At 40.7% G+C, this 24,527-nt stretch overlaps 1 protein-coding gene across 4 annotated transcripts; it reads left to right on the top strand.

Moving 5' to 3' along the window:
- The first annotated feature begins 1,309 nt into the window (after positions 1 to 1,309).
- LOC124863463 (platelet-derived growth factor subunit A-like) lies at positions 1,310 to 22,831 on the top strand. 4 transcript variants are annotated; one of them, XR_007037137.1, is made up of 7 exons: positions 1,310 to 1,945; positions 2,675 to 2,771; positions 7,939 to 8,073; positions 9,171 to 9,361; positions 19,689 to 19,815; positions 20,357 to 20,482; positions 21,869 to 22,831. XR_007037137.1 is itself a non-coding variant. In XM_047357841.1 (6 exons), exons 1-6 carry the CDS (start codon positions 1,886 to 1,888, stop codon positions 21,877 to 21,879), a joined length of 621 nt encoding a protein of 206 aa, XP_047213797.1. In that variant the 5' UTR covers positions 1,312 to 1,885; the 3' UTR covers positions 21,880 to 22,831. The 4 variants fall into 4 exon arrangements, 2 of the variants coding, with proteins under 2 accessions (XP_047213797.1, XP_047213796.1); XR_007037136.1 differs by having other exon boundaries at positions 21,866 to 22,831; XM_047357841.1 differs by lacking the exon at positions 20,357 to 20,482 and having other exon boundaries at positions 1,312 to 1,945.
- The last annotated feature ends 1,696 nt before the right edge of the window (positions 22,832 to 24,527 follow it).

The following is a 24,527-nucleotide window of genomic DNA, read 5'->3' as shown; positions in this document are numbered from 1 at the left end:
CTCCAGACAGGTTGAGGGATAAGGTTAGGGAGAAGTTTAATGGAGGGTAAAACTATACTTTTTAACTTCCCAGGGAGCACTGCTCAATACATTGTCCAAAAATTGAAAAAAATTATGGCACAACTGCGACACCACCGAGACATGGCCATCCAGCAAAACCAAAGCAGCGACAAGGCCCCTGGAAATTCTGAAGGAGCTGCAGAGGTCCAACTATTGGTCATGTACTCAACACATCGTGCTTTTATGGATGACTGGTAAGGAAAAACGGCATCACTGAATGAGAACCAGAAGTAGTTCTGTTCGTGGTTTGGTACAAGCCATAGGGTACATAGCAAACATCCGGAAGAAGCTGATCTGGTCAAAAGTGACAACTTCTCCAAATGCTAAACATCATGTCTTGCAGAAAACTAACACTGAACATTTAGTAGTAGTATTTCTTCAGTTGTCATACAGTAAATACAGTCGGTACATCATGATTATACATATATAATACAATGTAATGAATTATGTTTCAGAATGGCAGGCAAACAAACATCACCCTAAATACCCCCTCCCCATCATGAACCCTACCTGTGTTGGTAGCATCATGCTGTGGGGATTCTTTTCTTCAGCACAGACAAAGAAGCTTGCAAAAGCTGATGCAAAAGTGCATAATGGAATTTTCAGGTTTTCATTTGAAAAGCTTTTTTAAATGATATTTTTCTTTTTCTTTCTTTCTTTCTTTCTTTCTTTGTGGTTTTAACGTGACAAATTGTGAAAAAGTTTAAGAGGGTGGAATATTTTTTTTTTGTGCAAAGCACAGTACATGTTGTGAGGAAAAACATGAAGGGGATCTAAAATACTCAGATAACTAGTCATGAGTCATGACCACCAACAGAACTGTAAATATGATTCAACGTATTATCCTTCATTTAAAGACAAAACATCCTAAGCGATTTGCAGCTCGATGAACCCAGAGCTTCTTCCTACTTCTTCTTAAAACAATTACCGATCCGTTTAGTTGTGATGAATGAAGTGATGGACATATCTTTAAAAAATTGATCCGCTTTTTTTTTTAACCTTCCTGTAAGTCAAAATTGATTACACGCCAAATCTGTGAATGGGCTCTTTTTTTTTCAAAGAGCATAGACACACATACACTCACTCACACAGGGCGAGGGGGCTGTGAGGGTGAGGGAGGCGGTGGGGATGGATCTTGGAGTCTTAAGTCATCGAGCCAGCCAACCAGCTCCCCTTGCTGAATAGATGCATGATCACCCTAACGCGAGGGGAGGCGCAATGGGCACAGAGCTGCTGGCTCTCTATATTCAGCGGCTCAGAGGCGCTCTGACACCATTCACTCCAGAGTCCTACTAGTCCAAGGACCTGCGCGTAGACACGCTCTGAACAGCTCGACACGGACGCCTTTCTCCATTGTGATTTCCTGAGGGCATCTTTTGGATTATTTTTCATTCAAGACTTTCAAAACAGAGAAGAAAAAAAAAACTGTGCTTTCACATTTTCCTCAGAGAAAGGGAGCTGTTTTTATATGTTTGACTTCTCATTGCATTGGGTCAAAGTGTGAATCCTTAAGGTGAAGGACAAGTGCAATGTGCGCCAGACTTGTTTATGGGATTTGCCTCACATGCGCGTAAGGAAGGTGTATTCTGTGTTGGAGCGCAGAGTTTGTTCCAGAGGACGCAGGCCGTTGTGAATAATAAGAAAACTTCTCAGCCTAAGAGTTTCAAGCAAGAACAAGCAACGCGTCTGGCCGAGCTGCTCTGACTCTACATCGTTTACCTCCCTGAGGGGATGGTTGTGGATCCTCTGGAGCCAGGAGCGACTCAGGGGCTCCTACGCGGCAGCTCATTTTTCGTGTTTGAGGGAGACTTTACATTAAAAGGAGATGAGAGCCACAATCTGTTGCTTCCTGCTGTGGACGACGTACCTGCTGGCCACTGCTGAGGTAAACTGACCAGATTTGTAACCAGATTTTATTCCAGTTAGAGTGCAAAGGTCCTGTCTTCACACACGTAACACTAAAACGCGATGTTTAAATTAAACTCCAAAGGAATGGAGTTTAATTTAAAGCCAGTAATACAAACAAAACAACAACAACAACGACAAAACAAAACAATCAAACCACCATCGAGATGATTTAAAGCAGCGTCTCTCATCAGTGCGCTTCTCAGAACAAACGCTGCTGCATGCGCTAGGACGCGCAACGTAGTTATTTTGGTCTTTTTTGTGCCAAATTGGTTTGTAGCCTGAGGGCAACCGGGCAAACGTTTTGATTTGGGAACCGCTCCGGCTGATAAAAATAGTCGCTGTTCGTCTGAGGGCTGCGCACGTCTTGCTCAACCCGAGGTGCCTGGATGAAGCGCGACAAGTGCAAAGGGTGAGAGGTGCCGCTCCCGCAGCCCGAAGCTTTCGGTCTGATTCTTGAGCACCAGCTTAACAGAAGCGATGGTTGTATTTGTTAGAGATCTAAATGCTGCTGTTTATTCACTGAAGTCAGGACAGATCTTCAGGACACCTTGCTGCAAAGCTGTCCTTTCAAAGATTGCCTCAGTTGTTGAACCATTATTTATACAGCCAAATAAATACCTAAGCCCTTCTCAATCATATCTCTAACCTTCTTCTCTTGTTTGATTTCTTTGTCCCTACACCCCTCCACCCTCCCCGTCCCCTGAAGGAAGCGGAGTTTCCCCAGGAGCTGATCGATCGACTCTCCAACAGTGAAATCCACAGCATCAGCGACCTCCAGCGGCTACTGGAGATTGACTCCGTAGGTAAATTCTGCCTCTTGATACTTTTCTACGCGTCCCCCGGTACGTGGGTATTAATCTAATTAAACCTAACATGAAAAGGCAGAGCTCTCTCATGTTGTGTTTCTATGATTACCCGAAATACTAGTTAAAATGTTTTAGAAGGCATAATCCAAGTAAAGTGCATTTACTGCACATCTGTGATGAAGGGTGACTGCAATGAACTTGCTTTGTTGCATCCAGACCGCCACGTTTTTGTGTCAGCAAAAAGTTGCAGCAGGTTGCAGGTCAAGCTGGTTTCCTCTCCTTCTGTGTCCCAGACTGTCTTACTGATTAAATTACATCTGTGCGCTGGAAGAACTTGTTTGCCTTGACATGAGCCTCTATTTACACAGGCTGCTGTAATATATCAAGTTCATCGCTCCCTCTGTGCAGATTTGCAAATAGAAATGGACAATAACTACTTCTGCTTCCCAATTCTCCATATTTTACATTGAGCAAACAAAGACTAAAACTGGAACTTTAGTTGATATAACCACATTTCATGTTGTCCTTACTGATATTCACACATATTGCCATTTTATCTGACAGGCTAAAAGTGTAGTAGAAGGAAACTGACATGTGCTATAACACATATTTATAAAGTGTTGTGCATTTTGTATTCAGCTAACTTAAGCCAATACTTTGTAGGCTTACAGATACTCCACCATCTAAGTACATCTAGACACTGAAATTGGCTAATTCCTGTTTGGATAATAGTTCAAGCTCAGTCAGATTGGATGGAGAGCAGAATCTGTTACAGTCTTTAAAATGTTTTCCTCCAGAACCGTATCTTCATCTGTCTTCTCATCAACTCCGATCACCTTTCCACAGCATGATGGTGCTACCACCATAATTCACTGTTGTGATGGTGTCTATAGGGTGACTTACAGTGTTAGTTTTCTGCCAGCTGCAGTTATGCCATATTATTTTTTTCTGAGGTGATGAACTGGACAGTTCTTCATGAGATAATGAAACCTGGGGATCTTGTTTTATTACCCTGATTTAAATCTCTGCACAACTTTCTCTCTGACCTGTCTGCTGTGTTCCTTGGTATTTATGATGCTCTTTGTTCACTAATGTTCTCTAACAACCTCTGAGGCCTTCAAATAACAGCTGTATTTATACTAAGATTAAATGGCATATGGTTGGAATGAGGTGATGTCTGAATGCAATTGCACATGCCTTTTTATTTAGGGGTATCAGAAAAAGGGAAATTTAAAATACACATTAATCTTTCCACCTTTTTATTGATAATAATGTGTGTGGCCTAGTGGTTAGAGCGCAGAGCATTTGGGTCCTGGAGAGGCCACAAGTACCCTTGTTCGAATCCTAGAGCCTGCCACTATGGGTCCCTGAGCAAGACCCTTCGCCCGTGAATGCTCCCTGGGTGCCACACAATGGCAGCCCACTGCTCCCCAAGGGATGGGTTAAATGCAGAGGATAATTTCTCCATTGTGAGATCAATAAAGTCTAAAATATTATTTGTATTTTTATGTTATAAATTAATTATTATAAAATAATAAAAAAAATCAAAATTTCCTTTCCTTTCCCTTTAACATTTTACAATACTTTGTGCTGGTCTATCCCATAAAATCCCCAAAACATACACAGAACTTTGTGGTTGTAACCTAACAAAATGTGGAAAAGTTTTATAAGAATGAATTAACAGGACAATCTCAACAATATTTCTAATGGATTAAATCAACATTAAATCAGGTGGATTTCCACAACAGGCTTCACCTCACTTTACTCTGAGCCTAGAGTAGATCACTCTGGTGCCTCATGGATAAGAAAAGGTATTTACCATTGAATTAGCATGTTTTTTTCAAACAGATTAATGCTTTGCAGAGTAATATTAGTAGACTAATTATTATTATACGAGGACATAAATCTGTCTTGACGGTCAGCTTGGTCAGCCCTGGCCAACCCATTAAAAGACCCTAGACACCAGCCAGAGGGGTATTTTGGGAGCTTTTGTTGCAGGTTGCTGGGACAGGGACGTTATCAGTGTGGGCAAAATTGTATGTGGCATGACATCATCAAGTAGGGGAGATTTTAAAAAGTAGGTGATCTTTTTTTAATTATGTGTGGCTTTTGATTGTCAGTATCTGTGATTTCTGTCCCTGGAGGGCGTGAGTTTGGAAGTGGCAGGATAAAAAGGAAACCCAGGGGTGGTGTGCAGTACTCCTGTGCTCAGTACAGGCTTGCATTTGTTTTTGCAACGTCCCTGTCCTCAGTTCTGACTGTCAGATGAGATGACCATGTTGAAGTCTGCAGATGGCTGTCTGGCCCCTGAGGTGCTGCTCGCCTCGTTATACTCCTCCTTCTCTCTGTCTCTGTCTCTCTCCTGAGGTGGCCCCTCGGCTGCCTGCTCTTATCTCTTTCAGTGAAGAACTTTGACAGAAAAGGGAACCTGACTCTCGACGGGGAGCAGAGGTGGAGGAGGGAGTTGGAGGCATCTTCTGACAGCTTCAATCGGAGGGGCTGCAGGTTTTTGTGCAATCTGCTTTGTCTTCTGTCTCCTGCACAGTTAGCAAAGATAACTCCGAACCTGAAAGAGAGGATTTGTTTCCCACCTGCTATTCCACACAACCACAGAAATATCCTGCTGCCCTTTAGACCTGAGCTTACATTTATTCAACTCAACCATGTAACTGTTAAAAATCAAGAAAATAAACGATAAAGAATGACAGAGGAAGAACGAGACCCTTTTTCTAAGAAGTCAACAACATAGTGGCTATTTGTTGAAGGAGAATGAAAGAGAGAGGAGAAGGAGAAGGGAAAGGAGAAGGAGTAAAAGGAGTGAGTTAAGGGCCTTAGCTAATGGAGGGAGTAATTTAGCAGTCTTGAAAGCCTGATTCATGGTAAGAGACTGTCTCCTGTCCTCTGTTCTCTTGTCTAAAGGCTCCGGGCGTGTGCTTACATATTAGTCACCTGGAACCAAGAAAGGAGTAAGCCCCCCTCACCACCCCTGTAGTGTTTCCACCTCATTTTCTTTCCCATTTCTTATACGGCCTCTCTGTTAAATCTGAAATAACTTTCCCCTGCATCAACCTTTTCATATTTGTTTTATTTTTCTCCTGACTTTTGTCTTTTCCTGACAGAAATAGATGAAAAGATTTACATATTGGGATATTATGTACAGTATGTTCATGTCTTAGAGTGTAATGGTCTCAAAGAATGATAGCTCAGCCCTTTGTTTGACTCCCAGTTTCAGCTGCAGGCAACACTTCCCTTCGGTGAACCTTTGGTTCTGGGTCGCCGACTGCTTGACTGACTCTCTGACAAGCTGGAAGGAAATTCCCTGAACTCTCTCTGACAGACAGACCTGGAAAAAGAAATGATCAAAAAGCAAACAAACAACTGATCCCAGTGGTGGATGGTGTATAGTTTGAGAAAATTCCTTCGAATGACTCTGGTCGAGTGCACAAAAAAGCTGGATGAGTGGACTGTGTTTGCCCATGGTTGAGCTCTGTTGAGATGTGTGTACTTAAGGCTTTTCCATGTTATGCAGGATAACGAGAAGAGTTTCTCCAATTGTTAACATGTCTTTTCAGTAAGTGTACATGTGTAGAATTGTTCTCAACATGTATGCTATAACTTAAGAGAGGCAGACCCGCCCAGTTTGCAAACACAGTCAGACGCTCTCAGTATCCTGTGGACAGTCTTTATCATTTTATTGCTGCTCTAGCACTTTTTCTTAATCCACCTTAAAAGTCTGGGTGGAGACCAAAACAAGCAAATCTTATCAGATGACCGTGACCATGGAAAAAACTGAACTGGCTGCCTTAGCAAAACACATACTTTCCCGAAAAAAACCATAGAGTGATTGAAAAGCAAACATTTTCAGTAAATGAGGGACATGGAACCACTAATTAGGCCTAAAATAAAGGTGACCAGGCCCTACCTGTCAAATGACCACTTTAAGCCTCTGTGTGTCTGTGAAAGCTGGTTGTTTTTTAAAGTCCATGCTGACTCACCTTCTTCTTGCTACTGCTAAAATAAGTTTAGCCTAGTCACTGAGGGAGGCTGACACATAATGCCAGCAATTAACCAGTGCGCTGCGTAAAAACCGTACCTCCTACCTGCAGCCAGTGTACTCTGAAGTGTTTTCAACATTTTAGGAGTTGCCATGTTGCCATGATGTTTCATTTCATTATGGTTGTGTGACCAACCAATACTTTGTTGTTGTAGCTGCAGGAGATTCCTACTTAATCCTAAAAAAAATGTTTTAGTTTATTATTGTGTAAGAAAAACATTTGCAAAGCTACAACAGTCTACTGCTCATCATTAATAGAGGAAAACAAAAGTGTCTTTTTAGTGTAGTAGCCAGACTAACACATAGTCATAGTGCTGTTTAGGTCTCAGTATGGCTTCATAGGAATCTTGATAAAGTTTTTCCTATCAGAAATACAATTCATAGCAGCGTTCCCAGCACAGTAGCCAGACTAAGAACATGTCGTTAGGCCCCATTCAAATTACTTAAGGATATTTTTCCTTTTATTACCACCTCTATTTTTGATGCGTCAAACCCATGCTTTGTGATCAAAAACACACCAAAGGCGTATAAGATTGCTGTGATTCGACACTTACTTAAGAAACCAACTCTTAATCAGCACGTCCTAATCAAATCACTACCTTTTTTTAACTGCCACTTCTCACTTAAAAATTTTGAAAAAATAGTTGTAAATCAACCATGTAAGCATTTACACTGTACCAATCTGGTTAAGAGCACCTTGATTGTACTGTGTTATTGTTAGGATCAAATTGCACTGTATAATTGGATCTCAATGTGACTATATAACTGGAGTGTACTGGAATGAATTGCATTTATTTGAACTGAACCAGGATCAAATTCGATTTTGTATAATTGAATATGAATTGGAGCCTCTTTGCCTTGAGATGAGACTTGTTTGAATTTGTTGCTATATAAAACGACCTGAACTGAATTGAGTTGAATCGAACAGAATTAAATAGATTTTTATTTTAATTAAACTGCAGTTCAAATGTAACTCTTTCTTGAGGGTTACCAAGATGTGCAGCACTGCTCTTCAATATGGTTTACGTGCTTCTAGTTTGTTTTTTTGTTGAATATAGCTTTTTGGGCGTTTGTGACAGTACTAACATGGCATCCCTCTGTTCTGATGAGGTACGGGAAACGATGTTATCGAGGAGCACAAGTACCACAAGCACCAAAACCACCATAAGAACTCCTCCCATCATCATGGTTACTACAATGGACTGAAGAGCTCCCAGCTACACAGCCGACGCAAGAGGAGCATTGGTAAGGCCTTTGGAGGTTGCATCATTACATGCGTGACAATTTGGCACACGCAGCCTCAGCAATGCCTGAAAATAATCTGAAATTTCACTTCTAACACATAAGTTCCCAGGAGATAAAACAGATCACTGTGCACTAATTTCCAACAAAACTAACAGTTAGTGGTTTTTATACTGCTTTTTAAAGGGGGATAAAAGGCACCCTAATGAAGACATCTACCCAGTAGTTATTTGCAATCAAGGGATCATGAGAAAGGGAGGCTAGTGCGCGGGGTTGACGAGGACGTCTGACAGCAAGCCTTTTAATTGGCCCGAAGGCTTGCAGATCTAAAGACACACACGTCAGGGGAGAGATATATCCTCAAGCGTGGAAATTCCAGACATTCGGGGTTCAAGTTGCAGCTCGCCTCTGCTCTCAGTCAGATTTCTTCATAAAATGCCACGCGGTACAATATCTGATAGAGGTGTGGAGAACACCATGTAGAGTGACGAGAGCACGCTCTCTACGTCTCTCCTAGCAGTGCAGAAGCTGAAGTAGATGCAGCTGCTGGTTATGTTTCATGTATTTGTGCAGGAGCATAAGATTATGATATAGTATAGCATTTGACATTCAATGCATGATTGGCATTTCATCTTTACAGGATAATTATTACACTGCAAACAGGTTATGCTACTCAAACCACTGCACACTGATAAAACAAACTATGAAACAAAATTAGTGTAACATTTTGCATATTGAGTTGTATGATTATTAAATTTCTCACCTGTGGAAGTAAAGGTTGTCTTACCTAGTCATGCTATGGTAACTGCAGTGAAGGTCCAATGCAACTGTCTTCTTAAGTCCCACATGCTCCTTAGACTTTTGACTGATATGAGATCCAGTTTTTGGAAAGCTTGTGTTCTTAACACTTCTAAAAGATGTACGATCTCAGGCAAGACAAACAGCTCTCACATCAAGTGAGTCATCAAGAATGCAAGCAGCGGTGTGTGTGAAGATCAGATTCCGACAATAAATTAGCACTTAGTTGCTGTTGGGAACTGCGTCACCAGATGTTGTATTATGCAAACAAATGCATTAAGCTGATATTGTCTCACTTCCAGTCGAAGAGGCTGTCCCAGCAGCTTGCAAGACACGGACGGTGATCTATGAGATCCCCCGGAGCCAGGTGGATCCCACGTCTGCCAACTTCCTGATATGGCCACCCTGTGTGGAGGTGAAGCGCTGCACAGGCTGTTGCAACACCAGCAACATGTGCTGTCACCCGTTTCGCAAGCACCACCGCACCGTTAAGGTAAGACAGGGTTCGTAAATATACCAAATACTGTCTTCAACCAAAGTACAAACATGTCTCCCACCCTCTCATCTCCTAAGTTTGTCTGATTTTATTTTCCGTACAGCTCACAGGTTTTCCATACAGTCTGGGAAAGCATGGAATTTGATCCAATATTTAGTATTAGGTGTTTTTTGAGATCTGAAAATGTAGGAAGTTTGATTTTGTTGTGTATTTTTTTAGCTCTTGCAAGCTATAGGAAAAAATGCAAATGCAAAAATTATTGCATTTCCAGAATTGGCTCATTACCAAAAAGGGGTATCCTTCCATCAGAACCACTGAATCCATTTACCAAAGAACATAAATTCCTCAAATAGCTGGTTTTCCACACTAGAAACTTTCCAGTTATTTCCATCCATCCATCCATCCATCCATCCATCCATCCATGTTTTTACTCCAGGTTATCCAACTACAGTTCGTAGACTCTGATGCCTGAGGACTGACTTTGGATACCACTGGCTTTACTTGCAGTATATATTATTTTTAGGTTTCATGTCTAAAGCCTAACCATAGTGTACACATCTGCCATTAATGCATTGTTAAGTTTAATATTTCTGCTCTAAAAGTTGAATTTAAAGGACTGAAATTTTGGCATGAAAATTGTGAATGAACCCTGAAATCCTATGTCAATCGCACCCATTTCAGAGAAGCTTTCTTAAACATTTTCCACATATTGGCCCTCTGACCTCTGCTTACCCCATCCCTCTTCCCATTACTCTAGCCCTTGCTTTGCATAAGTTAAAGGCGATGGCACCATGATGGTGCAAAAGAGAGAAGCTGAAAGAGAAGAGGAGGAGGTGGCTGTTGGCTGCGATAAATGTTAAAGGAATTACCTGGAGAGGGAAGCTCCTGCCAAGTTCATGGCATAAAAAACAATGCTTGAGATTGTCCGAGTGTCACATGCTGCAGGACTTCTTCAACATCTTACTGTTGTTTATCCTTTTGTCTTTTCTGGAAGCAGTGAGCCCACAGGAGACAAAATGACAGTGAGAAGAAGAGGCATAGCTCGCTTGAAAACATGTCCCTCTGCTAAGGATCAGAGGAGACATGGTGGCAGGAGATTAGATAAATTTCTCATTATATTTACAGTAGAGCTACTTAGTTGGTGAACTGTTCTGTTTGGAGGTATGGGGACTATGTGGTTTGCCCTGTGGAACTTAGAGACAACCAAGGTATAAACAGCATAGCCAAGAATACTCTCACTGTGTTTGTCTATATCTGTACTTAATTATTGCTGCAGACAGCTTGATCTTGGCCAGCCACTGGCACTGCCAGAGCTGTTTTTCTTTTGCCTTTCATGCAAGGCTTTAAAGATTTCCGCCTGATAGACTAGCAGAGTCATAAAACAAATACCAATCCACGCTATGGAATGTTCTGTATTTTATTGAGCATGGATGGTTTTTAACAGGCTTTGAAATAATGCCTCAAGCTTTGAGCATCTCATCGAGTGTCGTTTGGTCCGTCATCTAAAATTGGAAAAAGAATGTCATTTCCAAGACATGGCTGTCCACTTAAACTGACAGCCAGGAAGGCCATTGTAGCTCTGGGGGAGCTATTGGGATTCTCAGCTCAGGTGGAAGAATCTGTTGAAATTGCAACTATTAGTCTTGCACTCCACCCATCAGGCCTTCATGGAAGAGTGCCAAGAAGAAAGCCATTGTTAATACAAAGCCAGAAGAAATCAGAGTGCAGATTGTCTCCCACAATCAATGTGGATGCAACATGCCCCCCCATCTGGCAACATGGTGGAGGCATCATGGTCTGGGGATGCTTTTTTTTAACAGAGACATTGCAGATGGTCAGAGTTGATGGGTCGATGGATGGGGCTAAATTCAGAGCATTCCTAGAAGAAAACATGTTAGAGCAATGGTTTCCAAACTCAGTCCTCGAGGGCCATTGTTCTGCATGTTTTAGGTGTTGTCTTGGTTCAGCACAACTGAACTTAATGAGGTAAATCAGTCATTTGAATCAGATGTGTTAGAGCAGGGACAAATCTAAATCATGGAGGACACATAGTGGACTGAATTTGTCCACTGTGTTAGAGGCTGCAAAAGACTTGAGACTGGGGCGAAGGTTGCTGGGTTTTTGGTCAGAAATGCTAACTCATGTTGCAGTCAGAAAGCTGAGAGTTCTGATATACAGCACAATCATCTGTGTCTGTCTGCATGAAAGCTGCTCAGCCTCTCCGTCGAACAAACAGTTGGTGTCTGTCATCCTCAATAGGAGCTCTGTCTGTGAACAGAGCGATGCAGAGGGATGGAAAGACACTGACGACAACATTTGCAAGATGCTCGATTCAGCTATTCCCGGAATGCTGTATACCGTGCAGCTTTGTTTGTTTCCCCCTTAATGACACGGGTGACAAAATGGGCAAACAGACAGCAGACGGATATTTTGGGGGTAGCTGGGCTGGTGAAAGGCATTGTGTCCCAAGAGAGGGCATCCCTCAAGGCTTTCACTGGTCAAGAGACATTCACCACATTGTGTGTAAGAAACATTATTTCATTGCAAGGTTTGAGTTTGAACAGAGGCTCAGTTTGTTCTTCTCTCTTCATTTATTAGAAAGCTAAAAATTCTCTCTGCCTGCCAGGGGTCTGGATGGTTTTTCTTCTGTAAGCCAGGGATCAGCACAGAAGACTGCTGCTGTTTTCTTTCCACATCATTCCGCTGTAGATTTGTCTAAATCTGCACCTCTGCTCTTATTCCATCCATTTACGTTAGGCTGAGGATTTAAAGGAAGCAATATAGGTCTGTGCAGGACCTGTTCTGCACAAGTATGTATTGTCTATTGATGAGGCAATGACTTTAGAAAGGTCTTGCCAGATGAAGCACATATCTTAATGTCCCCTTGTTTTAACATTATGTTGTTCTTGTTCCTCTCTCAATCTTTTTTATGTTTTTTTTATTTGCTTCTAAAGACATTGCTGTTTAAAGTCTACGTTAAAGTTGTTCATGTGCCTTTCTATAAGAGAGGTACAATAATAAAACCTGGACAGATTGGCAACCTACATTGAGGAGAAAATACAGCATTCTGATAATGGTTTACTATTAATAGCAAAGGAATAAGGTTTAGCAAAAATAAAATTAAACTTCATTGTTCTGATGGATGATTAAGATTATAATTTAAAGTTAAAGCGCAGAAGCACCATGTTGGAAAAATGTTTCTGGTTTTGTAGCCTTAACTGTTGGTGTTCCCTTACACTGAAAACTGGCCAAGGCTTGTCAGTAATGAAAGTCAATGTACTATTTAAAACCCGTCTAAAATATGAAAACGCAGAGGTGAAAAGATTATGAGAAAATAATCCTTTTCTGCAACACTTTGTTTGACCCAAAGTTTTCTTTAATTTGGTAATACCTCATTAGCTTCCTCATTATTTTTCTCCTTGCAAATTGAGAGTCTGTTTATTGAGAGGCCATAGAGAAAGTGTCAGAGTGACCCAAGATTTCTACCGCTGTGTTTAGCATAGTAATTCAGCACTTCCCCTCACCCACCTGTTGCTGTGCACTGCCCTGAGGTTATCATACTGGGAGAATCTCATACTGATGTACGCTTGGTGACAATATATTTAGATCTAAGATATTCCAGTGAAAATACAAATAGAAAAAAAATGCAATGCAAATACAGCAGGAAATCAATTAAGGGGTTTTCTGAGAGAAAGATCAGAAAATTGTGAAAAGAAAAGACTATGTGTATAAATCACATTTTGATAAAAAAGAAGACCTTTTGGAGGTTCACTTGTATAAATACAAGCAAAACATGAGGACCAACCTTTTGAATCAGCCTCATGATGTGCCCTAATCGAATCTAAGGGGCGTATTACTGTTGCTCTTCAGATCAATTAATCTAATTTAGTAGCTTTTAATAGCTGAGAACCTGTAATTGGCCTTCAAGAAAGTATTTTGCAGTGTTCAGAAAGGGTTGCTGGGGCTTTGTAGAACATGAGTGTGGGTGAGGGAGAGTGAGTCCTCGACGTGATACAAATACAGATGAGGCAATTTGTGTGAAGCAGCAGCCAGAGGAAGACAGACCACAGAGTAATGAAGTGTTGATGGCTACTGGATCAAAGTGGAGGACAATTGTGGCCAGGCGGAAATAGCCCCAGTGCTGAGTGTGGGGGTCCCACATATCTTTCAACGCCAGCCTCTGGGTCCCCTACACTCAAACACGGTTACCTCAGCAGAAGGCGGGTCATGGTGGGGCGTTGGGGGGTAGCGGTAGCTCTACCCTTGGGGTTGTGTGGGAGTCTGACTTACGGGGTGTTTCATAAATAAAAGAGTGCCGTTGATACAGTGAGAATGATTTATAGTCATGTGAGGGACAGGGTAGGGGGTTTCAGATTGGGAGTGAGGGGCCTCTGTGTTTGAAGTGCCTTGCAGCTGTGAATTATTTACCCTTTGATTTAGTCAGCTCTCCTGGTGGATGAAGCAGGGTGAGGGAGTTTGTGTGAACATGGCGGGGCAGGTCGCAGACCATGGGAGTGTTTGAGATGTTGGCTACTGCTGCAGCGGCTGGAACGTTTCAGCAGAGAGTAGCAGCATTTTTAATATCATATTTGACTCAGTATTCTGTATTTTGACTTCACTCCTCCCCTGCTGTCCTCCCTCCTGTTCCAGATCCTTCAGCCCATCCACATTTCCTTTCTGCACTCTTCAGTGTTGGAGTCTGATTGTCTGTTGTGTGAAATAGTTGTTCACTCCCTCTGTCTCTCCTGAAACAGCAACTCTCTAATTTTACCCCACATGTCAAGTCTCTGCATCATCGGTGTTCTCTCTCTCTCATTAAAGTCTCATTCACTTTTCATCCTTTGGGTGCCCAGTAATGCCCCTTTCTGAAATTATGGTTTCGGTCAATGCACTTATAAACAAAAGGAGTTTGCATATTTTTTTTGTCTTGAGTACTGCAATCAGGTGTGGGCTAGTTTGAGATTCTCACTGTATTTTTGTATTAATAAAATTATTTAATACAAAAATGTAAATTTTAAAACAGGAAAAGCATTATTGCTGCACTCATAACAATTTTATAAATTTTATTTTGATTTTAATTCATAGACTAAAGCAAAAATCTAAAATATCTCCTGAATGCGTTGTGCTTGCTGCACATAGCTTTTTGCCATTCTGCTCTCTTTAGACCAACACAAGTATAATAAAGTGATATTTTAATTTTAATTACTCAAGCAATACCTATAATAATGCCATCTGTAACTTTTATTTACTATCCAACTGAAACTATGTCTAAACAGTTGTATTTGTCCTCCTTGAAAGCCAGAGAAAAGGGTAGTAGCCTTTGATCCAGCTAACTGGCAGTGTGCAGCAACATGTAGGGTGAGGGCATCACAGTTTGTTCTACAGCTGCTCAGTCACTAGCATTTTCTCTTGCTGCTGATTAAAAGGAGTTGAAAATATATGGATGATAAGAAGGAACAATTTAGCATTTTTGAAACCGTAACGGCTTGGATTTACCTTGACATATCTTCTCTCGCAAGCTAGTTTTGGCATCAACATGAACTAGTTACCTTTTATACGGCCACTTCAGGCGCGCTACACCTACTGCATTTTTAAAAATCTTAAACAGTAATGTCACTGCAGAGAAAATCAGTCTGTAAACGACAATTTTTAGCAGAAGAGCTTAGGAGAAGTGTATTCTTTATATACAACTGTGACTACACAGTTGTACAGGTTACTTTTAGGGATTATTTAAAGTTTTTGCAATATTTTGTCATATATGCACCTTCATTGACTAAATTTATCCTTACACATGTTTGTAAAACAAATGTGCTTTTAGATTTTACTCTAGTGCTTTTCCTGTTTGGCGAATACAAAAAGGAGGATGTGCATGAGTGTCCGAAACGACAGAAGATACATGTTACCATCGTGAGAGGCAGTTCGTTGTAAACATAAATTACATATAACTTTTTAACTGTAATATGCTGCAAAAGAAATGTGAGAAATAATGTTGTCACCCCCTTTAATGTAATTTTTTCCTATTATTTATTTTGTTGCACAAACGGAAATAGTAACAGATGGAGATGCACAAAGCCGTTCCTTTCTCCTCTTTTTTCTCTAGGCAGTAAACACAGAGTGTCTCTGTTGCCTGTTTTCCCTCCTGATGGATGAATTGTGACCCTGCCCAGCCTCTTTCCACCCCTCTCCATTCTACAAACATACACATGTACTTTTTATTTATTTTTGCTTCAGTCTGTCACTGTTCCAGTTTGCCATGGCCCATGGTGCACATCCACATCCCTGCTGTGTTTTGCTTGGATGTCAGGAGCAAAACTTTCCCCTTCCTTGATCATGCTCTCATCGCCAGTGTTCTGTGCTCAGGGAATTCCCAATTAGACCCAACTTGTACAAACAGCTTTACACAGAAGGCCTGCTGGTGACACTGGGGACTAGCCAAAAGCAAAAGGGGGTGTGTTGCCCAGAGCATCATGCCTCACCCCAACCCTCTGGATTAGATATCATTCCACTGCCACTCAAAAGGCTCTTTCTCAGGGCCCTGAATTTCCACGGAATTTAAAGCGGCTTCATTTATACAAGGACTGTGGGGCCCTTGGTTGCGTGGGAGAGTGGCTTGTTTTAAGTTGGAAGTCACTGACTGTGCAACAGTGTAAGACTGTGTAGTTAAGAAGATGAAGCAAATTTCAGTGACATTGAACATTGTTTGTACCAGACCAGCTCATCAGAGCATTAGAGAAATTCCTGGGTCTACTGGGTTTTTTAATATACAACCAAAATTCAGGTGAATGGTCCAAAAAAGGTGCAGTTTTGAGTTAAAATACCTTGTTGAGGTCAGAGGAGAATGGGAAGACTGGTTTGGAATGATAGAATAGCAACAGTATCCTAAATAGCCCCTTGCCACAACTGAGGTATGCAGACTAACATCTCTTAATGCAAAATACATCAAGCCATGAAGCAGAAGGTCTACAATTATAGAAGACCATAATGGGTGCCATTCCTGTCAGCTAAGAAGGAATGAGGGGCAACTATTCATACAGACTCAGCAAAATTGGACAATAACGGATTGGGAAAATGCTGTACATCCTAATGGTCTTAGTTTAATCAGTTTTAGCTGAAGGTATGGTCAGAATTTGGCATAATCAACATAAAAATATTCTCAAAAATCTTTGAACTTCAAAGCCTCCCAAGTCACCACACTTTGGTCCAATAGAGCACCTTTGGGATATGGTGGAACAGGAGATCCACATCATGGACACGCATCCGGCAAATTTGCAGCAACTGCATGATACTATAGTGTCAATATGAACCAAATTTTCAGAAGAAATGTTCTGACACCTTGTTGAATTTATGCGAAGAAGATTTAAGGCAGTCCTAAAGGGAAATGGTTGTCACACTTGGTACTAGGAGGATGTACCTAATAAAGTGGTTAATGAGTAAAAACAGAGATTAATTGGCATTTGGCATTTGTGCTTGCTTGATATGGGAGCGTTTTTAGTCCTGCTGTGCACGGGGCAAGGAGACAAACGTACAAGTGGGGTTCACATCAAGGGAGCCTATTGCTTCATCCTTCTGTCAATAGCTGTTTGTTGGGCACAACAGTAGCAGTAAGTGTTAGACAAGACTTTGCTTCCTGCTGGCAACTTCTGGAACTCCCTCAGCACAGACATTCCCATAACAGCCATCAGCAGACGAGCTGTCCGCAAGGCAGCTGCATCTTTCATCTATTCCTCCTTTCATCTGTATTTTCCAGTCAGATAATCGGATTAAACATTGGCGGCGGTTTTCTGGGAAACTCGCGCCATTTGGGGTGTTTTGCGCACTTTTAGTAGATAAACGCAAATCTTTGATAAGTACTCTCTATCTGTCGTGTCAGTTTTGGTTTAATCAGTTTCCTAAATGGGTAACCCAGAAACTCAGTGTAATAGGTAACACATGAATGCCTTCTAATGCAAGTCATGATCATGGTTAGGTTCTCCTCTCCATCCTTAAATAACCACCTCTATTTGTATGCACACATGCATACACCCCAGTGAGAGCTAATGAGAATGGTGGTTAACCTTCCTACTCCAAGTTTCTTCGTTACACTGACCTTTCACCCGCTCCTCTTCTCTTTCATGGCTCGGTAACAGCAAACACACCACCAATAATCCAGACACCATTGTCCACTGTTTGCTCTCCACATACCTCTCCCGCCTGCTTATCCTCTTTTCACTCCCTTTCTTTTCTATCTTTTTTTTTCATGGTTAGAAATTGTTGCAAAGGAGTGGCTGCTAAAAACAGCTTGGCTTGTGCCTTTTTACTGCCTCAGTTCCAGTCGCACTGTGACCCCCCCTCGCAGCCACTTTTACAGCAACTACAAAAAGTAACTCTCTCTAATTTTCTGAACTTCGGCATTATTGTTCGTTTCATCAGACAGGGATTGGTATGTTGATTTGTCTGCCCAACTGAGTCACCACCAAGAGCCAGGCTTGGCGTTATGCCATCATGGGATAGAGGAAAACAGATGCTCATTGATTTTTGTGCGTGCGGAAGCACTACAAGACTGTGTTGCTCGTACCCCCGGAGAGTGCTGGGAGGTTGTCAGCCAATATCCTTTCTTGTGCCGCAACCGGGATAGGTAGAGGTAAGGAAATTGTTTCCGTGTGGCTCCGGGGGCCTTCAGGGATGATTTAAGATGTTACCTTTCTTGGCGTTAAGATCAGAGGGGCAAAAGCATGTGCCCACCTTTCCTGAGTTACACAACAATATCATCATAACCTCCATGCAACCTTTTCTATTCAGCTTTCATCTGAGCTTTAATCAGTATTGTTGATAGAGGCTCAGGGTATTCATAACCCTTGGATTGGTGGCTCCAACAAGCTGTTTAACGGTAAAACTGAGAGGGTGTTACTTGGAATGACAGGAATTCTTGAAGGGCTTGTTTGTTTGACTATTTTCTGGGCTTAGAACTGATTAAGTGCAGAGCCTTCAGAAAGTAAAGCTTTCATACCTTTTGAACTTTTCACGAATTTTGTAATATCACAGCCACAAACGTTTAATGCATTTTTTAGGATTTAATTTAAATTTCTTTGTGGCACTAGTGGCCTTTATTTTGTAAGGTGACCAACAGGAAACGGGATGGAGAGAGAGGGAAAGACATGCAGCAAAGGTCAACGAACTGGGACTTGAACCCGTAGCGGGTGCTTCAAGGATTGTTGCCTAGGTGCATAGGTCGCGTGCTTTTACCCCTGGGCAACCGCTGCACCCTTTATTGGGATTTTAATTGACAGACCTACACAAAGATGTAGAAGGAAGTAGAAGAAACGTGATAATGGTTTACATTTTCTACAAAAACAATCTGAAATGTGTGGTGGGCTTTCCTTGTTCATTTTCTCTGAGTTAATACTTTGTAGATCCACTTTTTGCTGTAATTGTACCTGCAAGTCTTTTGAGTTACGTCTCTGCCACGTTTGTACATTTTTTTCCAACTCTTTGCAAAACAGCTAAAGTTCAGTCAACCTGAATAGAGAACATCTGTGAACAGATTTTTCCAATTTTCAAGTCTTGCCACATACTCAAATTGATCTGGAGTTTGACTGGGCCATTCTAACACATGAATATACTTTGATCTAAGCCATTCCACAGTAGCTCTGACTTTATGCTTGGGGTTGTTGTCGGTGAACCTCTGCCGCAGTCTCAAAGTTTTTGCATCTTCTAACACAGAAGTCCCCAGCCACCAGTACTAGTTGATTGGTTGGTTAGTACCAAAACACAAAAAATATAGATATATTTGGAAAAGATTAAGTGGTATGAATATTATGTAAGTTACTGTATATTTTTCACATGCAAGGAAAGTAGAACTTTCCATAATCCCTGTAGAAACATGGTATAAAATCAACATGCTGAGACATGGTGAATGGGTTTATGTGCCTGTTTGGATGTGGATGCTTTGGGCCTGAGCCGAGGGGATCTCCCAGCTTCTTTTCTTTTGCCAGAGTAAACCTTCTCATGGCCTAAGGGTGCAAAATACTCTCTCCTACCCTTCACTCCTCCTCCAACTCATAGCGGGGTCATACACTCCATTCAGATGCTTATAGACCATAGAGCACACAACAAGGGAAACCTAATGAATCAGCCTCTGAGGAATGGTCCTGTAACACTTTGAACACAACAAGCAAAGCCTTGGCTGAGTTTTTTATGAATTAGTTTATGCATGTGCCATCAGTCACGGAGCTACACATTTTGATGTTTGCGGGTGGGCAAATAGAGTGTGCATTCACTGACACCCACAGGAAAGAGTAAATCTGCAGGAGCCTATAGCTAACCTTTCTCCTCTTCCTCTCCTTAGGTAGCCAAGGTGGAGTATGTGAAGAGGAGACCCAAGCTGAAGGAGGTCTTTGTGCGGTTAGAGGACCACCTGGAGTGTGTGTGCACATCACAACATCATGTGGTAGAACACTTAGATGCAGAAACAGGTAAAGACGTGCTTGGACTTCCTTTACACCTTCCCTAAATGACGTTTCACCATTCCCTTCTGCACAAATGTTGTACTCAATCAAACTAAAGTTTGATGGCCAAAATCCTGCACTTGCCATTTTGTCACTGTACACACCTCTTAATTCTCTGTCTGCTTTGCACCAAACGAATCTTTACCACAAATGCTTCCAAGCAGACATCCACACCTGCAAGGTGACTCTCTTTTTTTAAAAAACGTTAAAGCTTTCAGCCTTGCTCTGGGAGAATTTGTGTGCAAACTTGTGTGCTAAGGGTGTGTGTTCAAGGACTGCTTGGCATGACAGCAGGTAACGTGCCTTGATCTGAAGGTTTTGTATATCGGCGTGTAGATAAGGGCTGTAATGTGCGCTGATAAGACACCTGAAGAATTTAAACTGAGTTATGGCTTTGCACTCTCTGCTTCTGTCCCAGGGCTGTTGCGGTACCTTCAGTTTCCATAAAGCCTGCTTCTTGCTTTAAACCCTCCTTCCTTTTCACCCTCCCCAACTTTTGTGTTTTCAGGCCATCGTAGGGTTAAAGATAAAAAAAGGAAACCTAGAAAGCTAAGGCCCACCAAGAAGTTATTGGTGACATAATAAAGTTGCTCTTATTACCCAAAGTCCACTGGAAGGCTGTGACAGGACACAGGTAGGACTTGAGCACTGAGGTCACCTTTTGGTGTCACACTGGTCTAACTAAGACCAAAAATGGGCCTGGCAATCACTGTCACCAATCACAGTGTGAAGAGAAGGAGGGCTGCCGATGTTTACACACTATGTCCCAAATTTTGCATGTTGAATATATGGCCTCCTGAGCATGCTCACTTTCGATATGTGCTTTGTTTCACAACACCTGTGCTTGTGACATCTTGTGTGCATCAGACCTGCTTGCTTTGTTTAACTTCTAAAAAGGCACCTCTTTCTCTTAATTAATTTATTTTTTTTGCCTTTCTGTAAGTTACAGTGCCTTGCAAAATCTTTCGTACATCTTGAAAGTTTTCACTTGTCATCACTTTAAAAACCACAAACCTCAATGTAATTTATTGGTATTCTACGTGATAGACCAACACAAAGTAATGCATTGTAAAACTAACAAGCCCTGAACCCACAGTGAAACATGATGGTGGCACCATCATGCTGTGGAGAATAACGGGCAGGAAGTATATTAGTCTGTAGATTTGCAAAGCTGATAGACAAGTAATATAACTGCAAGGTGGTTATTCTGCTAAAGAAAATAATTCTTACAGCATAATGCTGCCACCACCATGTTTCACTGAGTAATGTGCAGTGTTAGTTTTCTTCCAATTACAGTTGTGATGTGTGTTTTCCATTTTTTGGATTATGTGTTAAATAGTCCTCTTTGAGATGTTCAAAGATTGTTATAATATTTTATTACTAAACCTTACTTACAGTCTACCCGACCTGCTTGAGGGGATCCCTAAATCATTATGCTGCTTATTCACTAATGTTCTTCAACAAATCTCTCACAGAATAGCAGCATTTATACTGAGATAAAATCACACGCAACCGTGGTCCATTTGCTAAGTAGCTGTCTTATAAAGGCAATTAGTTGCATCAAATTTATTTAGGGGTCAAAGCAAAGGGAACTGAATACAAATGCTCCTCACACTTTTTGGATTTGAATAGTTTATCATATAAAACACCCTTAAATGACGTTGGTGATTTGTGGTTGTAACATGACAAATTGTGAAGGGGGGCATAAATACTTTTGGAATACACGCTATCATTACACTTTCTTTACCCTGTACTGCCCTTTGGACACAGAAAAAAACTAACTGAACATAATTGTCTTTCAAATGATCAAGTAATTCAATATCTGGGCGAACTTAATTCAGATCATTATTGGCTATGTGTTTGTTGTGTCAGTTTGCTTGAAATGCATGGTATTAAATGTTAAAATTGGGAAATGAATCCAAAGATCTATTAGGATTTATTTTTTGTTTTTTATCATGAAATGGATGTGGTTCTGCATTTGTGATAATAACTTCAGCTTTGCCTCTTTGTCTTCCAGCAGATGTGAGGTGAGACCTCCCAGATCAAGGGACTGCTGCATGGGATGGACCGAAATCAGAAGAGGACACCATCTTCTTTGTCCGTCTCTCCACCCACCATGCAAACTTTGTTCAAGTAAAATATACTTTCTCCTAAAGTCATGAGACTGAAAAATAGACAACACACTAAAATACAGAATGCCAAGGGTGCTTTAAAAATCAGTGTTGATGAGAGCAACTGAACTGTGCAGTCGATTAGGAAGAAAAGCGAAGATGCCATGAAGCTTGCACTCGAAGAGGATGGAACGAATTTGGGATGAACAATTCAAAAGACTACCAAAATGACAAATTGACTGTTGGATCAAACATTTTTGGGAATCCAGTGCTTTGAGTCAAAAAAGTGCCCCCATGTTGTATAAGCAACTGTTGCATTCACAGGAAGAAAACAAAAGGAAGATAGGAATAATGATGCAAAGAAAAAGCTGGGAAGTGTTTATCTCGCAGGACTACGAGAGGCATCCAACATTGTGACTGATGGACAATTTGTTCCAATTAAGGAGTAAACAGCCTCAGAGACATCCAGTTTTAAATTTGCCATACCTGCTCTGTACAAATAAATGTAAAAAAAAACAGAGGATGCGCCGCTGCTTACAAACTATTTATGCGTGTGGACATTTGCTTTTGTCACTTTCAATGTTTAAGAATGGACAAAAAAATTTGCTTTTAAAAATTTCTGCAGACATGCAAATGGTATGTTTGGTCCAGTTCTTTGCTTTCACCAGTATCACATTCTCAGTGTCATTTTTGTTTTTTAGCAGTTTTTTTTTTTATCGTCAACCATGTTTCGTATTATATTGCAGTATATCTGATTGATGTCAAGTCTTGCATATGGCTCGGATGTATGTATGCAAGGAGGAGATGTGGGAGTCAGTACAGGAAAATGTTTTATTTTTGTTATGAAATATATTATGCATACTTATATCCAAGCAGGAATCATGTTTTCTTTCTTATTTTGTGGTTTAGGGCCTGCATTTATTCTTTTGCAAATATTGCAAATATTGCAAATATTTTGGCAGATGATTGAATGGGTGAGGTTGAAATCTGTTTGCATCACTGCTGTAAACAGGGCATTTATTAGGAAAATCAATAGTGGTAATTTATTGTTCCTTATGCTGCAGTCATGTTCCGCTTATGGAAAAAACAAACGAGCAGATATCACCATATGTCGATGACAATTATATAAAGGTACCAGAACATTAGAGCTACCACAGTGTGCAGATATCTCTAAGTAAAAAAATTAGCTATAGCTACTTCTGTGTCCTTATTGTGAAGCAAAACATTAGGTCTGCACTTTATTTTATTTTATTTTGTTTGCACAGAATTCAAAAGAAGAACATCTGAAGACTGGCTAATGCAGTGCTAGGCTAAAGACCCTCCCAAAACAATTGGAGCTATTGTTTTCTCTGAAACTGTTTACTGTTTCACCTCAATCTTTAAAATTTTATGCTCACATTTAAGATTTACTTTAAATGTATTTACCTTTGGAAATTTAAAACCTCTTTCTTTAAATCCAGATGTTCACATAATTCAGTCAAGAAATGTAGCATGATAATAAGTTTATTCCAAATTATAGACACATCTATCTGAAAAATCTATATGGACATGTTTATAGTTACCTTCCTGGATTTGTGTAAAGATACTTGTAGATTGGATACCTGTCAAAGAGCGCAAGAGATTTGAGAATGGAGCAGATGGTCACTTTCCAGCAGTACAACAATCCTAAAGACATAGCTAGATATATGATGGGATGTTTTTATCAGCTGAAATAGTTCAGTCAAAGTCCAGACCTAAATCCAGTTAAGAATCCCTGGCAAAACTAGACAATTAATGTTTACAGACACCCTCCTTCATTTTTGACTGAGCTTTAGCCAGTTTACAGAGAACAATGGCCCAAAGGCTTAAATCTTTAGATGCGTAAAGTTTGTAAAGTCATACAAACTTGCAGGTGTTACAGTTGCAAAGTGAGGTTCTTCTGCTGAAGAAAAGCAGCCCTACAGCATAATGCTGCCACCACTATATTATGACTATATTATACTTGTGGGATACTGTGTTCAGGTGCAGATGTGCAGTGATAGTTTTCAGTTATATGTCCTTCTATATCCAGCCCTGTATATGATAATATGTGGAAAAAATCCTAAAATTACACACAGAGCATTGGTCCAATTACAGTATTCCAGATATATCTAAATTACCAGGAACATATATTTAGTGGTAATTTCTCCTTATGATAAAGCACATCATATTTTTTAGTGATTGTTTTTTGCAAACTGAACACCTCTGCTTGCAAATAAATGAAAAATTAAGTAATTCCTGTAAGAAAGTTTTGCTTGCTGTTGAGCTGAATCTAATAGTTAACAATGATAAACACTTCTCTGTCTGACCTTGATTAAGGTAAAAGGAAAATTTACCTGCACCTTTTAAGAGGTATATTTTGGACTGTTCCGATTTTCTGTCTTGTTTAATACTCTGGCTTTTGCTGTGCCTTTACTCTGATTGGGAGCTCAATAACAAGTAAAACTTCTTGCAGTGGAAACAAAACTTCAGATTATTTTACTGCAACAAAGCCTCCTGTGTGGTTGCAATTTGTAGCAAACATTTTGCTAAAGACACAAAGGTAAGTTG

This window comes from Girardinichthys multiradiatus, chromosome X, assembly GCF_021462225.1.
Source record: "Girardinichthys multiradiatus isolate DD_20200921_A chromosome X, DD_fGirMul_XY1, whole genome shotgun sequence".
NCBI lineage: Eukaryota > Metazoa > Chordata > Actinopteri > Cyprinodontiformes > Goodeidae > Girardinichthys > Girardinichthys multiradiatus.
This window is presented reverse-complemented; position numbering and strand designations above follow the sequence as displayed.

What these genes read in the sequence shown, in the direction of transcription:
- LOC124863463 (XM_047357840.1), top strand. Translation starts at nt 1,886, where the DNA reads ATGAGAGCCACAATCTGTTGCTTCCTGCTGTGGACGACGTACCTGCTG. An exon ending in ACTGGAGATTGACTCCGTAG is followed by an intron (nt 2,772 to 7,938) that starts GTAAATTCTGCC and finishes TGTTCTGATGAG; the next exon opens with GTACGGGAAACGATGTTATC. An exon ending in AGCACCACCGCACCGTTAAG is followed by an intron (nt 9,362 to 19,688) that starts GTAAGACAGGGT and finishes TCCTCTCCTTAG; the next exon opens with GTAGCCAAGGTGGAGTATGT.